Below are 16,618 nucleotides of genomic sequence, written 5' to 3' on the forward strand. Positions count from 1 at the left end.
GCATTCAGGCATCAAGTTAAGCAATGCTGGAGGTAAGCAGTATATATCAGGTAAAAAAAAGTAATGGGAACGGAGTAAAAAAGAGACCACTGGACACATTTTGAAGGAAAAACTGAAAGACTCCAATAAATACTTGGTTATAGACAATTAAAGAAAGAAAATAACAAAAGACATTGAAGTACATGGGACTGGAGGAGGAATGCTTAATTTTGCAAGGAAGTCCGAACTAAATGTGTGTAACACTCTCAAAATATTTTAAATAGTTTCTAAAAATCCATGTTAAACAAATATTTTAAAAGGTTAATTAACTTGCAAAAAAACTATACTTACCAAAGCAGGATACCATTCACTCTTCTCAGCTGTAGATACCACACTCACAACTTTTCCTAATAATTCGTCATTGAGACGTCGCTTATCTTCATCTTCCTCTTCACTACTTTCTTCTTCTTTTTCATCTTCATTACTAAAAGTTAGAATAACTTTATCATGATCTTAACATAAACCATTTTGATATAGTTACTACCCCAGGGTAATAGTTTCTTCATCCACACTAGAATTGAATAGGTATTTCCCTGGTCCCACAGAAGTAGTTCTGAGCTATCCACTAGATCAATGAGAACCAGGACTTACACTCTAATGCCAGCTACTGGCTGGGACAGAAAAGCTGTATCATCATGAAGTACTTACTGTGCCAAATACATTTTAAGAGACTGCCCTTCGACTTTTTATGCATGCCAGATGCCTGATAATCACTCTAATTTTCTAAAAGGTTATGAAAAGATCTCATTAAACACATCAGAACGTTTATTTAGTTAACCTATCTGGATAACTAAACAATTAGACAAACTCACAATGAGGAAAAGTCTACAAAACAACTGGCCTGTATTCTTCAAAAATGTCAACGTCGTGAAAAGAAAAAAAGGCTGAGGAACTCTTCTAGGCGAAAGGAGACTTAAGAACCACAAAAACTAAATGCAATGCATGATCTTGGACTGAATCCTGGAAACGGGAGATGGTATAAAGACTATCATTGGGACAAGTGGCAAAATCAGAAATACATACTATATATTATTTAGATAATAGCATTCTATCAGTGTTACCTGTTCTGAATTTGATAATCATACTTTAGTTATATAATGTCCATATATTCCTACACAAACGAGGGGTAAGTAATGATGACTGCAACTTCCTCTTAAATGGTTCAGCCAATTAAAATTATTATTATTAAAAAATAATAATATATGTATATATAGAGAGGAAATATAAAGCAAATATGTGAGAAAGTTTTATTAATTTAGTGAATCTAAGATGATGAGTATATGAAAGTTTATTGTATTATGATTACGATTTTTCAATTTGAAATGTTTTTGAAATAGGTTAAAAAAACACATTATTCTCACTTCAAATAGGAAAATCATATCAATTACAGCATTTGCCATGTGCACACACGTGCGCATCTGTGGGTGTGGGGGTGTGTGTGCACGCGCACACACATAAGCATGCACACGCTCAGTTGCATCCAACTCTTTGCAACCTCATGGACTGTAGCCCGCCAGGTTCTACTATCCATCAAGTTTTCTAGGCAGGAATACTGGAGTGGGTTGCCATTTCCTACTCCACGGTTTCTTCCCCACCTGGACTGAACCCGTGTCTCTTGAGTCTGCTGAATTGGTAGGTGGATTCTTTACCACTGCGCCACCAGAGATGCCAAGGAATTTGGCAAAGTAACTCAAAACAAAAATAGCCTGTTTTAAAAAGGGGTTGTGATCATTATTTCTATTACTTTGTCCAAGAATAAAGAAAAACTTCTGCTCAAAGTAGACTGTCTAAAACAAGGATGCAAGATATTATGGAAAGGTCACCCAAACAAATTTGGCCACTGTAGAAAAACCACTTGTTTAATGTTGTGATAACTGTAATGTACATGAAAACACTCACACTGGCAGAGAGGACCTCCTTCCTCTGTTCATCTTCTTTGCAATTACTGGAGTTCCAAAATGCTCTGGATTTGTTAATGGAAGCTGGTCAAGTGTCTGGACAAGAAACAGACAAATTAAATCACTTTTTGCCTCTATATTAGTAGCTGCTGTTCAATTCAAAATGTTCATCCATGGCACCCTACCTCACTCTCAGCAAAATGTCTCTCTCCTTTCAGGCAAAGAGAGGTACGTCTCAGCGTTCTCTCATCACCATCATCAAACACTGCAATAAACAAAAGACATCAGAGAATTTATTCACACTGAATAAAATTTAACTGCACAGAACGCTACTATTGCTATTTACCTGGGGCTTTTTTTTTTTTTTTTTTTTACCTGGGGCTTAAAAGCCATTATGTTAGTTATGCTTCAAAATCTTTTAAACTATACATACCATATTTTGCATTCTATAGATACCAAACAAATACAAGTTAATGGCTTTCCCCAACTGCTAAAGTGTCTTCATTTACTTCTTCAATTTCTACCATTACAGAGCCACCTTCTTAAACCATTAATGACCTAGTCAAAGCATAGATATTAAATTACCTTTAATCCTAGAAGAATAAGCAAAAACCTGGTTTAAAAAAAAGGATTATGGGTTTTTTTTGGCAACAGTTATCAATAGAGTATCTCTAACATCCAGAAACTGTTTAATTTCTGGTAATACTGTTGGATTACCCTACTGCTTCTACTTCTTTGCATGATAACCCACTATAACAGAAATACTTGCTGCCAAATTCTAAAGTCACAAGATTCAACTTGTTTCTTTTGCTAGAAGAGGGTGAAAGATGTTTAGAAGTAAAAGCAGAATCAAGGAGACATTAGAAAGATGAAAAACTTTTTTTAATTCTAAAAAATAAGTCATAATGGCACAGAAACCTTGTCAAGTTTTTACTTCTACTACATTAAAAAGAAATCATACTACTTGTGGAGTATGTGTAAATATTTCAAGGATATGAGGGTAAGGAAGGTAACAGCTCCCAGGTGGCAGCAGTGATAAAGAACCTGCCTGCCAATGAAGGAGACACAAAAGACTCAGGTCCAATCCAAGTCAGGAGATCCCCTGGAGGAGGGTGTGGCAAGCCAACCAGTACTCTTGCCTGGAGAATCCCACTGACCAGGCTACAGTCTACAGGGTCACACAGAGTCGGCCACAACTGAAGCAACTTAGCAAGCATGCATGCTCTCCATGTATCTAGCTATATATATTTTGGTAATTTTATAAGTTTAATTTTTCAGAAACATACTGATTTTAATATCTGATATTCACAAAGAAAATGTTCTCAGAAGACACCTGATACCCAGCATTATGAAAAGATAAAATACAAGAAGACAGAATCCTTATCGCTGATATTTAAAATGCCATGTACACATCAACAAATGTTTATATAGGTTATGGAAAAAGCACATACACAGAAGAGCATACATACACAAAAAATGATCATTAATTTTAAGATTTAATCTTAATTTTTATAATTCTATATGTTTTCCTATTTTGACACAATAGGTTAATGTTAAGAAAGGAAAATTGTACATCATCCTAATTTAATAACATCTTAGAATCTTTACTATGCTATCTATGTAATTGAAATCCTGAATTTTTCTTAAAGGGTTGTTTTATTAGTAAACATACTGTCTTCAAATCATAAACTTATTTTTTTCATGCTAGAAACATAATTATGTAAGAGTGCTCAACTCCTTTAATATTTATCTACCTCAGTCAGTTCTTCCTCTTAGGCTAAAGATACCTAGTTTTAGATTCTCTTACATGCTGGAGAAAATAAGAAAATTAAAAACTCCTGATACACATATTTAAAGAACCATAATGATTACAAGGGCTTCCCTTGTAGCTTAACTGGTAAAGAATCCGTCTGCAATGTGGGAGACCTGGGTTTGATCACAGGGTTGGGAAGATCCTCTGGAAAAAGGAAAGGTTGCCCACTCCAGTATTCTGGCCTGGAGAATTCCATGGACTGTATAGTCCATGGGGTCGCAAAGAGTCAAACACAACTGAGTGACTTTCACTTTCACTTTCAATGATTACATAAAATCATCTGTGTTACATACTGTCAATGATGCATGAATTAATGATCACCTGCAAATACAATGACAAGATAAAACACAATGTTCTCCAACAATTATATCACTAATCTACACTTGATTAACAATGCTCTAAACATTTATATCACAATTACGATTCATATGGTATCATCAATTCTGACAAATAAACCACTGCACTTTTAAAAATTCAAAATCATGAAACTCTCGTATCAAACTTAAAATAATTCATGCTATTATTAATGTAAGTATGCTAAAAAATGAAACCTAAAAGTTCCAATTTTCCTTAATGTCTACCCTATAATACAGTAGCAAAAATGATGACAATGGACACATACGTATACACATATATACCACATATATACCACAGTTAGGACACAGAGGTGTGAGGAAGGAAAATAAGGGTTTAAGACCAATCACTAATATGAAATTTATGGAACAAAATCTTTTTCACAATTTTTATTGTTAGTCAACAGCAGCCTCAAATAAAAATGCCCTGATGAGAAATTTCAACAATTTAATATTATGAGTTCTTTTTTTAAATATACACATTGAAATCTATCTAATTTTTAAAGAAAAAAATTACTTTCACTTCAGCATACGTTATCATGGTTAGAAATGACATAAAAACGAAAGACAACAGTGGTACAAACAACCATTGTACAGTTTTACCTAGGAACCCTTCCAACTTCAAGTGAAACAGAGAAGCAGTTTAAGAACTTTTTTTAATTCATAAAACTATACAAAGATATGTATTTGAATACTTTATACAAGTCTGTTGAGCCACATAATTTCTCAAGATGTTCTAAAAGATAAACAGAAAACCCAACAATATAGTGGACCTGTTTAATCAGGACATCCTTGATTATAAAAATCATGAAGAAGTTCCATCTATCTGAAGTTTTCTCCATAACTTCCATGTTACAAGTATCATCTAAAAGAACACGTAATTTAAAGACACTGAAGAGTGACTCTGGCACTTTGATAGGAGTGAAATAATTAACTGGTGTATATAGTAAATTTAGTTTATTTTTGGTTCGAGATGAATATTACAGCATGACAAGAGAAAAAAAGTCAGAGTATAAGATTCAGTAATTATAAGGCACAAAATGTCTTATACTTGGCAAAAATGGCATGTAAATATATTATTGACTGAGTGCAAGAGAACAGTACAAAAATTATACCTGTCAGTAAATTTTATATAAATACTAAAACCTAAGTTGACGACAGTAACAAAGCTAAGACCTGATAACCTTAATCACACTAGACAAAATAATGCTAATACAAAAGCATACAAAGCCTAACCCTAAATTGTTAGAATTCAAAGAAACAAAAGCAACAGGGATCCAGTCTAACTACTAAATGCAAAACATCTACTGGTTATCACAGCACTGTTAAATGATGGAGAATAACTGATAACAACAACAGTAAATTAACTTTATCTATTCAAAGATACAATTGGCTATTACTTATTAATCTTCCACTATGTCCTAATCCTCACAGCAGCCTCAGCAGAGTAGGCATCACTATCTTCCTTTTATAGATAAAGAAGTCCAGCATTAGAAGGTTAATCTATGAGCTACAATTTAGTTAAGGAGGGGATCAAAATAATAATAAATAGGTACGAAGCAGAGGCATAAAATGAACACTGGTTAGAAAGTTAAGAATTCTGACTCTGATAAACAACAAAGTCGTACTGTATAGCACTGGGTGCTATGTTCAGTATCCTGTGATAAACCACAATGCAAAAGGATATATACATACATATATGTATGGGCTTCCCAGGTGGCACAGTGCCAAAGAATCCACCTGCCAATGCAGTAGATACGAGAGAGGCAGGTTTGATCCCTGGGCCAGGAAAATCCCCTGGAGGAGGGCATGGCAACCCACTCCAGTATTCTTGCCTGGAGAATCCCACGACAGAGGAACTGGGCAGCCTACAGTCCATAGAGTTGGACACAACTGAAGAGACTTAGCAATAGTAGTTACAATTAACAAAACATTTCACATAATAAATACTTTAAAATTATGGATATCCTTGGTAAAAACAATAGTTCTGTTACTTACAAAATCATTTGTGATAACTACAGATGTCACTCAGCAGCTAATATAAAAAAATTAATTAATCCGGAAACCTAAGAAATTAATGTTCAAATGTATAACTATATTAGTAAAATATCATGGGAATGCTAAGTCTCAGAAAAAGCTATTTAAACAATGGGTTAAAGTCTATCACAGGACTGAAGAGATGTTACTTAGTACTTTTTTTGTTAGTGAAACTTTTCTAGTCAGTGGAATAACCACTTGGCTTTGAAAACATTCTGTCGTTGACTTTGGTTATAACAAATTTGTCTTAAGTGAAGTGACAGTCACTCAGTTGTGTCCGACTCTTTGCGACCCCATGGACTACACAGTCCATGGAATTCTCCAGGCCAGAATACTGGAGTGGGTAGCCTTTCCCTTCTCCAGTGGATCTTCCCAATCCAGGGATCAAACCCAGGTGTCCCGCATTGCAGGCTCCAGCTGAGACACCAGGGAAGCCTTGTCATAAGAGGTTCTAATCAAATTAAAAGCCTCTTAAGCCTAGAGAACATTCTACAAAAGTCAGTTCATTCACCAGTTTAATCTTAAACCTCCTCTACTCCTTTAACTTAGAATTTCCATGAGATATGATAAAACTGATATGCAGAACAATAAGTACAAGGTATGAAAAAATCCCAAATCTTAAAAAACATGCTACAAAAATAAGATTAAAAAAGATTTTAGTGTTAAACTTGATATATGACCTACGTACATTTATATATAAATTAAAGCAAACAGCAACTACTTCCTTTACATTTTGCTTGTTTTTCAGTTTCCCTCACATTTTCCTTATTTTTCAAATAAGTGTGTTATTTTTATATTCTAAAAAAGCAAAGGAAGAGTTATAGAATGTCTCACTGACAGTTGTATTTGGCAGGATTTTTGATATCTCCTGAATGACTGGACAGATTAACAATACAATTATATACATTCCTTATCTTTAATGCAAGGATAAGAACTGCCAAATGAATGAACTATGCTACAAAGGCAGTGTCTTATTATAGAAGAGGAGATATTTCCAAGTCTCAACCCCCACCTCAAAATCCATGAACTGGTGTTATTCATCATTCAACACTTAGAGGGCAAGGTAATATTACATTTTTTTTAATTGAGTTATGGTAGATCCATAATCTCTTTAAAAATTTATTAAGTTATAATAGGAAAAATTAATACCTATATTATATAAAGAGTCAATATTACCTTCTCAGATAACTTTTTGGTAACTAATGATTATAATCATTTTATCCTATTTGATCCAAACTAGTAGTGTGGTATCCCCTTTTGTTTCATTTTTTAATAGTTTGACATAATTTCAAGTTCCTTTAAAACCAAAAATATCATTGAGAACATTAATAACACTTTTGTGTAACTTTCTGATTCTACCTATGTTAACACTTTGCTAGAAATCAGAAATCAAGAAAAATTACAAAAGAATTTAATCCAACTGATAAGTAGCCACCTAATCAAAAATACACCAAGTCTGTGATCCATGAGAGATCACACATTTTATTTTGCCATCTTCTAACTCCGATCCTTCTTTATGTGGTCTGCATACTTCAATATCTAAACACTCTTTATAGCAGAGTGCTACATTGAATCTCCTTAAGAGAACAGTTACTCTTTCCATCTTAAAATTTTTTGATCATTGTGTCTCACTACACAGATGTAAAATCTTATTTTGCATTTTTCTCCCAAATTAGTTTCTGTTTCAACAAATGTGGCCTGTTTTCGTAACTATGTACTACCTGCATTAGATTCACCCAATGTGCTCATAAAAGAAATTCTTGGGTTGCCATCCTAGACATGCTAAATTGGAGAGACCTAGGGTCCTCAAATTCTCACTTTCTTTTAAACTAGCACCATGTGAGTCGTATGTACACTGTTTAATACATGAATCATATGCAATTAAGATTCTAAGCTCTTGGAGAAAAAAAATTATACTATTTCTTCTGTAATTACCTGTCACAGAAAATCACCACAGAGAATGCTCAGTATCAACTAGTTTTTTTAAGTATTAATACTAAAATGCCATTCATGTAAAGGATAGAAATTGTTATCCATAATTGAAGTATTATTCTGGGGCGCAGAAGTCCAAAAAGTGAACACCTGAAAAAAAGTATTGCTTCTGTAGAAGCTGAGCATTATATCATTAAAACTTCACTAGCACTGTGACTGTAACCTTGATATTGAGTACCAAATAGGATGTACATTAGTATCTGAACATGCATCATATAATGTCCCATGCTTCTGCACCCATCAACTCCTTTAATTTCTACCACTGCTTTATTTAATACAGCAAAATTGCATCTACCTAATCTATGAGAGTTAACTTTAAGCTTAGTTTTAAATCTCAAACAACTATCAATAGCCACAACTAACCCTCCTAAAAATATAGAGTTCAGAATAATAGCAGCATTGTGAACCAACATCAACTTCTAAGAGATCTAAGAATAAAAATGGTTAGAAAATAATAGATACATAGAACAGATTGCTACTATTAATAAAGGCCACAGCATAAGACACAGAAGTACAATTTTCAATTAAAGATTGTTTTTCACATCTCTGAGCATCAACTAGAGATGAATGATTTTTATCCAAAGCAATAAATCAAGTAAACTAAAAATAAATCTAAAGGGTCATTTCTTTTCCTTCTGCAGGGAAACCACAATATTATAATTACATCTTTTATACCAAGACATACATATAAAAACAAAACAATGCCACAGATGTTCAGTGTGAAGCCAAGGATTGGAAGATATCTGCAGGACTGTGTAGTTTCAAAGTACTGAAAGGAGACTTGGAAATACTAATTGTTGTTATTCTCATCAGCACAATGACAGCAACTACGTGAGTACTATATTTAGGTTTCCATTTATATGTATTGTGACACTTGTTGCTACTCACTAAAGTTTTTTTAAAGTCAGCATAAGCTTATGCATGAAACGTTAAAAATGTATTTACATATATTGTTGTTTAGTCGCTAAGTTATGTCCAACTCTTTTATGACCCCATGGACTGTAGCCCACCAGCCTCCTCTGTCCATGGTATCTCCCAGCCAAGAATACCACAGTGGGTTGCCATTTCCTACTTCGAGGGATTTTCCCGACCTAGGGATCGAACCTGTGTCTCCCATACTGGCAGGCAGATTCTTTACTGGCAGGGAATGACCCAGCAGCATATATATCTTTTTATATATATATATTTTTTTTTATATCTTTCTAGAAAGATGTTAAGAGTCTTGACTACATTGAAAATCAAAAATTAAGCTATGATCATCTAGGCTTGAATCTACTCTGGCCAGGACTTTTTCAGTCTGTGAATTCCATGGTAACATCTGTATTACCCTTATATAAAACAGGCAGCAATACAATAAAAGACTGCAACTATGCAATTTTAATTCCAGAAAAGTTTAAAAGTCTGATGACTAAGTTGTACTGACTTTCTAAAGGAAGAAATATAACCATAGAGTTTAATTTTCTTGAAGGGAAATATCAAGATAACCTAAAAAAGCAGTACACTCTTCGATGAAATAACCCTAAATGGCCAAGTTACTGTAAAGAGATAATTGATACTTACCATCAAGGTGTCATTAAAATTTTACCCATCTATATCAAGTAAATTGACAAGAAAAAGTACATATTTCTCTGCCAACATAATGTTTCAATGTATTTACAAAACAGAGGGATATATATGAAATTCCCCAAATTAAATCCTTCCTATTAAATTACTTAACTACTTACCCACAGTATACCAACTAGCATCTGTCAACTTGCTGATAACAGCTTCCTGAAAGGATCCATCAGATGTCCTTGTTTCAACAATAGCTCCAACCTAAAACATAAAATCAAAATTTCATCATCAAATTTAAATAAACTAAATCACTCCTACCAATCATATAACTGGGTAAAAAAATATATCTATTTGTGGTAAGTCTACCTTATATTCCCAGAGATCTTTATCATTTATAGTGCTCTAACGTTTATCATGCAGTTCCAGCCCCAAAATACTGAGGCTTATGTAAGATAGTTATTATTACCCCATTTTATACATTGGAAATTGTGGCTCAGGAAGAGAAAATAATCTGCAAAGAATTCAGGGTGAGAACCCAGTCTTTTAAGTCTTATTTCAGAGCTTTTTTTACTATATCATATTGCCTATAAGAAAACTGTGGAGTATAAGAACCAAAAACCATAAAGATAATAAAAATAACTTCAATTTTCCTTCATAGAAATATTGACTATTGGATTCAGCATTTATATTGAAGGGACCTTTTAGATAAAGTTTCACCTGGATACAGAGAGATGGACCAACTGAACTTCTTTCAGTTTCCAGAGCTTTGTATATCAGATATTAACTGAAGTGGTACTTTGACATAACAAAGATTTATAACATAAACAAATGGGCAGACATGGATGGAAAACGTAATGTAGGTATTGATTAAATTGAATTATTAAGTCAACATAGTTTACTTGGTAAGTCTGAACAACAGAACATTCAGACTTATATTAGTATAGCACAGTTAACAAGTTATACCTCTGTGGTAACAATATGAAAAACAAAGTATTCAATCCAAGAAATCAAAACAAAAAGCAGTGAAACTCATATTCATATGTATTAAAATACTCTTCTTAAAGACATTTAACATTCTTAACCTAAGGATACAGACATTGTTAATGTCATAATTTATATCAACTATACAACACCTCTGGAGGAGGAAATGGCAACCCACTCCAGTACTCTTGCCTGGAGAATCCCACAGACAAAGGAGCCTGGCGGGCTACAGTCCACGGGGTCGCAGAGAGTCGGACAAGACTGAGCGACTCACACACACACACAAACACACCTCATTTGTATTGTTGTTTTCTAATAACACAAAAGTGTATTCACACATGTAAAATTCAATAAATCACTGTATGAATTTATGACTAATCGTTTTAGATTTTAAACTATACAAAATACGTACTCTTAAAGGACCTTTTACTTGGTCATCTTGCACCAGTTGCGTAGTATTATCCTGTTTCAGGAGTACCTAAAAAACATTTTTGCACGAGTTTACATGTTACTTTTAAAATAATATATTTATGGTAACACTGTAACAAAAATGTCTTTAATCTATGCTTTCTTAGCATCTTGTGGTTACTTCTGGTATGATACTTATTACATTGTCTTATGTTTGTGTTTATTGTCTCTTCCATTAACTGTGAGCTCCTTGAGGGCTAGAATCCTCTTTAATCACTGTATCTGCAACAGTTAGCAAGTATCAATGCATATCATAAGCACTTAATAAATATTTGCAGAATTAACTATACAAGATTTATAACCTGTCATGATTACAGTAAAACCTTATAATTGCCTTAATTTCTTTTTATCAACTAGTCATAAAAGTTCACATCATCACCAAGTATATTACCCCAAAAAATAAAAACAGTATCAAACTTTATCCCCTATATGCAAGGTAAACAAATTAAAAACAGACATTTTCTGGTCCTTTATAAAATAAACCTAAATAGTAATATGATAAGCAATTTAGTCACAAATAAGTGTTCCTTTCTACTACAGATAATCCTACATATATAACTTGTTCTATTAAGAGAGAGGGACTTCCCTGGTAGCTCAGACAGTAAGGAATCTGCCTGCAATACAAGAGACATGCAGGAGATCTGGGTTCGATCCCTTGGTTGGGAAGATCCCCTGAAGGAGGGCATGGTCACCCACTCCAGTATTCTTGCCTGGAGAATCCACTGGACAGAGTAGCCTGGCAGGCTACAGTCCATGGGGTCGCAAACAGTTGGACACGACTGAGCCCCTAAGCACAGCACATTAACAGAGAGGGTTGATGGGAGAGGGAAACTGAAAGGGAACAAGTACCCAATAAGGAGAAACTTCAAATTCTAGGTAATTTATGTATGATAAGACCTCCCAGAACAAGGATGGTATTGATTTTAAATTCAGTAAGTTAATTTATAAAGAGCTATGATGCTAACAATAAGTTAAAATTCTCAAAAGAATTCCAAGCAAATATTTGGTAAGTAGATCCTGTATAGCTGATATTGTAAAAAAAAAAAAAATGGATATAATGAAACAAGAAATAAATGAATGTCAAATGATAGCCTAATAATACGTGAGAAAAGTTTCACCATCAGATGAAAATTTAAACAAAGTTTATAATAATCATAGACAAATCTATCTGTCCACCACACAAATCTCATTCTTCTAGTTCAATGGTTCTCAAACTTCAACATGCATCAGAAACACCTGGGGGCTTGTTAGGACACAATCATTGGACCCACCCTCAGAGTTTCTGATTCAGTAGGTCAGGGGTAGGGACCTGAGAGTTTGCATTTTAAACAAGTTCTTAGGCGAGGCTGATGATGCTGGTCCTGGACCCACTGTTCAATCATTTATTCAACACATTTTAAGCACCCACTATGTAGAAGGCACTAATCTAGGTATTCCAAACAGAACAAGACAAACAATTTCTCCTCTCACAGTGCTTAATTTTTGTAGGAAAGCAAATTGCAAAACTGAAAGTAGATCATGATCCAATGAATAACAGTAATAACAACACTTGTTATCGACAGGCACAGCCCAAGATCTAGAACACATCAAATCTCTTTGGCATACTATCAAAAAGGACTTCTATGAACTTTATTATACAGCTCTAGAATGTTAAAAATGTTTATAATAAGCATGGATTACTTCTGTGGTCTAAATAACTAAGATTATTAAAAACATTTTATAGAAAAATTTCTTGGAGGAAACATAAAAATGATACTAGTATTTCTGAAGTAGACTATTGGTTTTACTCCTTCGGTACTTTTCTATATTTCCAAATACTGTACAGGAATAAGTAACTGTTTTTCTGGCCATAAAAGCATCTTAAAAATAGAATTCTTTTTTTTTTAAATAGAATTCTTAAATCATTTTTAATGCTGTCTTGAAATTATAATTTCCACGATTTTGTTTTTAGTAATCTACTGCTTTTTCTAGCCACCTGAAATTGCCTCTACCAAAATAATAAGAAAGGAAAGAACAGATTATAGCCACCACAAACAGGAAAGATCCAAATAATGGAAAGTACCATGAGTACAATATTTTCATAGCAGCAGTTTGGAGTAATTTCTCATTTTGAGTTCTTTATTTCCCAGTTCCTAATGTGCCTTTCCTACAGTTTTGTATATAACAGTTATTCACATACTAATGATTCAGTAAGCAAAGTAGTGATTCAATAAATAAAGTGTTGATTTGCAGTCTCCTCACCTCTAATTCTCTTCCACTGAGTTAATAAAGCTGTTGCATTAGAAAGAAAAATTACCTTAACTTTTACCAGCCTTTTCACAGTCTTAATTTTGGCCTCACAGAAGGCACCTCGGTACTTGGCACTGACATCAGTCCCCACTGTCAGGTAGGCAGGCTCATCCGCCGCCTGAAGAAAGAAAGATCAAATAGAAAGGTCACTGCTGTTCTCCCCAACCCCAAGTCTCATTGAAAGGTTCCATATTTCAAGTAGTAGGAACTCTAACATTATTGGCTTATTAATATCATTAATAATTTGAAAAATATTCCTAAAGCACTTTGTTAGCAATCCTTTACTTAATAAACTATATCTTGATAACATAAAACATTTTAAGTTGTAACTATAAAGTATCAGTAGGGAAATATAATGTATTCTCATCCAGGTACAAAATGATTCAACAATTTTACAATATATTTAAGAGATGAAAAAATTTAAGAATCCAGAAAAAGTCTATTTATATTATCTCATAGAATTTTAAGTTATTCACTTATGGCCTCCTGAAAATTTTATTTTCAACTTAAAAGAAATACGCTATTAAAATTAATACTAACAAATACAGAATTAAATGTTTTATATAGTTACATAAAGGCAACATCTTGGATACACTATAACAGTATAAATAATGAAGCTAATCTTTTTGACAAAGAGAACATTATTTAGAAAAATCATTGGCTAAGTGCTGCATTTTAGAGCTTCAAGTCTAAATTATCTGATTAATGCAGAGATGTGAACTGATAGTAGTAGTACCAAGTTTATCACACTAATTTTGGTATATATATTTTTTAAGTTTCAGAAAGAAATATCTGCTTTCAGCAAATGGTCTTGATCAGAATGATACATTGAAAGATGTGAGAAATATCATTCCTCCATTCATTTTAATCTTGATAGTAACAGAATGATTCCTATCTCAATGTCACTTCACCAACTTTTTTCAAAAGTTAAGTATATGCATACAAATTCAATTCAACATTGCTAAGTGCAACGGTGACAGTGTACAATTTAGAGAAATACTTTCAAGTAGAAAATGATTTTTCATTCTATTTTCCCAACTAACATTAAAGAAGGTACACTGTCACGTCAAAACTTCAAGGAGATAGGAAAGCAAGAGGAAGTTTGGGAAAATACTGTATTTCAGAGTTCACTATACTGAAAACAGTAAATGAGTAAGAAATCAAATTTAAAGTTAGTGCATTTATGAATAATGCAAATTGATGAGAAATACTTTTTGCAAATAACTATCTGACCTGAAACATTCAATGCCTCAGAACTACAGGTTGATATACCCTCCTTTCCCTTTAAACATCACAGGATGTCTGCAATATCAGATGTCTTCAGAAGAATTTTTTTTTTAGGTTGGGTACATGTTTAAAATATTTACTATAAGTACTGAACTGAAATTAAGTGTTATTAGTTATGATAATAATATACAAAATTTAGTTTTAGTTCACCTTCAAATATATTCTAGCCACAAAATTTCACTTTATCCCCAGAAGAAATGGTATGTCCCTAACACAATACACACATTCCTTCTTTAGAAAATCTCATTGGCACTGGGGAAGAAAAAAAATTCAAAAAATCCCCCAAAGAACCAAAGCAGGACAAAAGCTTTACTTCTGCAAAGGTTGCTGCCAACACAGGAAGTGTTTAAAAATACTAGCCCAATGGACAACAATGGAAGGGCTGCAGCAGCCTTTCCAAAGTGCTAACTGCTTCGGAGAGGGGCCAAACTGACCGCATTTAGACACAATGATCATCTCTTACCCATTCAACACGTCCTCATTTTCAGAAAGCTCTGCTTAGTAGAGGAATCAATTTTGAGTAGCCAAAAAAATGACATTCCATAGCACCAGCCTCACGACAGGCAGTGTCCAGGGCACGAGGTTCCGAGCAGCGTCGACTCCACTTACCTTCATTTTCACTGGCGATCTGTGGGGTTCCAGCTCAACGAGCTATCTTCTCCGTCGCTATAACCAAGGGGAGGAGAAAGACAGGCACAGAATCAGTCAACGGAGGGGAGCGACCCGGGGAAAGAAAGTAAACAAACGCCAGCGGGGAGGGGCAGAACCCTCACCAGGGAAGGGATAAGATCCCCTCCGAGGGCAGCCAGGACGCAGGAGCCGAGAGGGCGGCGAGAACCCCACCGGCGCCAAAGGGCAGCGGGTTCCGCCGCGGAGTTCGCCAGCGGCCCACCGCGCCCCCGCCTTGCTAGCCACTTTGACCCGGAATGCTCAACTCAGTGCCCCCGGACGGGTTGCTCCGGAGAAGGGCAGAGCGCCGTTTGGGCTTCTCCGGGCCCCTCGCAGGCGCGGTCGCTCAGCCTTCTCTCGGCCGCCCCCCGGATACCCCGACTTCGGCCCGCGCCCCGCCTCCGCCGCTCGGCCCCCTCGGCCCGCCCCGGGCCCGCGGTGGCGGCAGCGGAGTGTCACGGCGCCATTGCTCTCCTTCCTCCGCTCTGCACCATGTCAGGAAGGAGAAGCGCTTCTTCACCCAATGGGGCAGGGGCCGTGGCCTTCAGCCTGGAGGCGCGCGAGGGAGGGAAGACCCGCGAGGGGGAGAGGGCTGGGAGAAGGGGGGCGGAGAGGAGGAGGGGAGGTGGCCCGGACAGGGTGTGGGAGGGGAGGGGAGCTGCACAGCGGCAGCCGCCGCCTCCTCCCCGCGCCCGCCTCAACTTTTTGTACAGCCCAGAGCGGTACCAGCCATCAGCCCCCGGGTCCTGCCACGGACTCCGCCCGGGAGGACGCACCGCGGAGTTGGGGGCCGGCTCCCCTAAGCAGTCCGCTCCTCGCCTCGCGGAAGCAAACTTAGCGGCGCGACCAGCCCCACAGCCATTTTCCCGGGGAACCTGGGGAAGCGGCCGAGGAGGTTGCTGCGGAGGCTGTTCTTGCAGTTGCTGCCGCTGCTCCACGTCTTGCCGCTTCGCCGGTGCTGACCGCCCCGCTTGCCAAGCATCCCCCTCCCCACCTCCTAAGCTTCCAACTGCACCGGGACCCCGGGCAGCAGCGCCAGCTGCTAGTGCCGCTTCGTCCACTCAGTACCCTCGCTTCCCTTCTCCCCACCTACCAACTGTGGGTGAAGTGCGCGCTGTCAGCTCCCGAGTCCTCCGCCCCGCTGACCCCCGTGGGCCCCCGTCCGGGAAGCACCACTCCCGGCCGCGGCGGCAGTTCCTGCGCCGGGTTCCCCACTCGCCCGATTTACTGCCACAATC

The 16,618-nt window shown here is 36.4% G+C and overlaps 1 protein-coding gene across 3 annotated transcripts in view; it reads right to left on the reverse strand.

The window, feature by feature from the left end:
- ARID4A (AT-rich interaction domain 4A) overlaps positions 1-16,612 on the reverse strand; it is a 58,532-nt gene extending 41,920 nt beyond the window's left edge. For 2 of the 3 annotated variants that reach the window (XM_043919343.1, XM_043919341.1), the window contains exons 1-8: positions 16,474-16,612; positions 15,321-15,377; positions 13,432-13,542; positions 11,080-11,145; positions 9,857-9,947; positions 2,123-2,202; positions 1,939-2,033; positions 331-463 (exon numbers count right to left, since the gene is read on the reverse strand). In XM_043919343.1, the coding sequence (XP_043775278.1) occupies positions 331-463; positions 1,939-2,033; positions 2,123-2,202; positions 9,857-9,947; positions 11,080-11,145; positions 13,432-13,542; positions 15,321-15,326 (582 nt within the window). In that variant the 5' untranslated portion in view covers positions 15,327-15,377; positions 16,474-16,612. Of the gene's footprint in view, positions 1-330; positions 464-1,938; positions 2,034-2,122; positions 2,203-9,856; positions 9,948-11,079; positions 11,146-13,431; positions 13,543-15,320; positions 15,378-15,484; positions 15,988-16,473 lie in introns of those variants that run through there. The other variant, XM_043919342.1, reaches the window with a different exon arrangement.
- Between the last annotated feature and the right edge of the window lie 6 nt (positions 16,613-16,618).

This window comes from Cervus elaphus, chromosome 12 (genome assembly GCF_910594005.1).
Source record: "Cervus elaphus chromosome 12, mCerEla1.1, whole genome shotgun sequence".
NCBI classification, from domain to species: domain Eukaryota; kingdom Metazoa; phylum Chordata; class Mammalia; order Artiodactyla; family Cervidae; genus Cervus; species Cervus elaphus.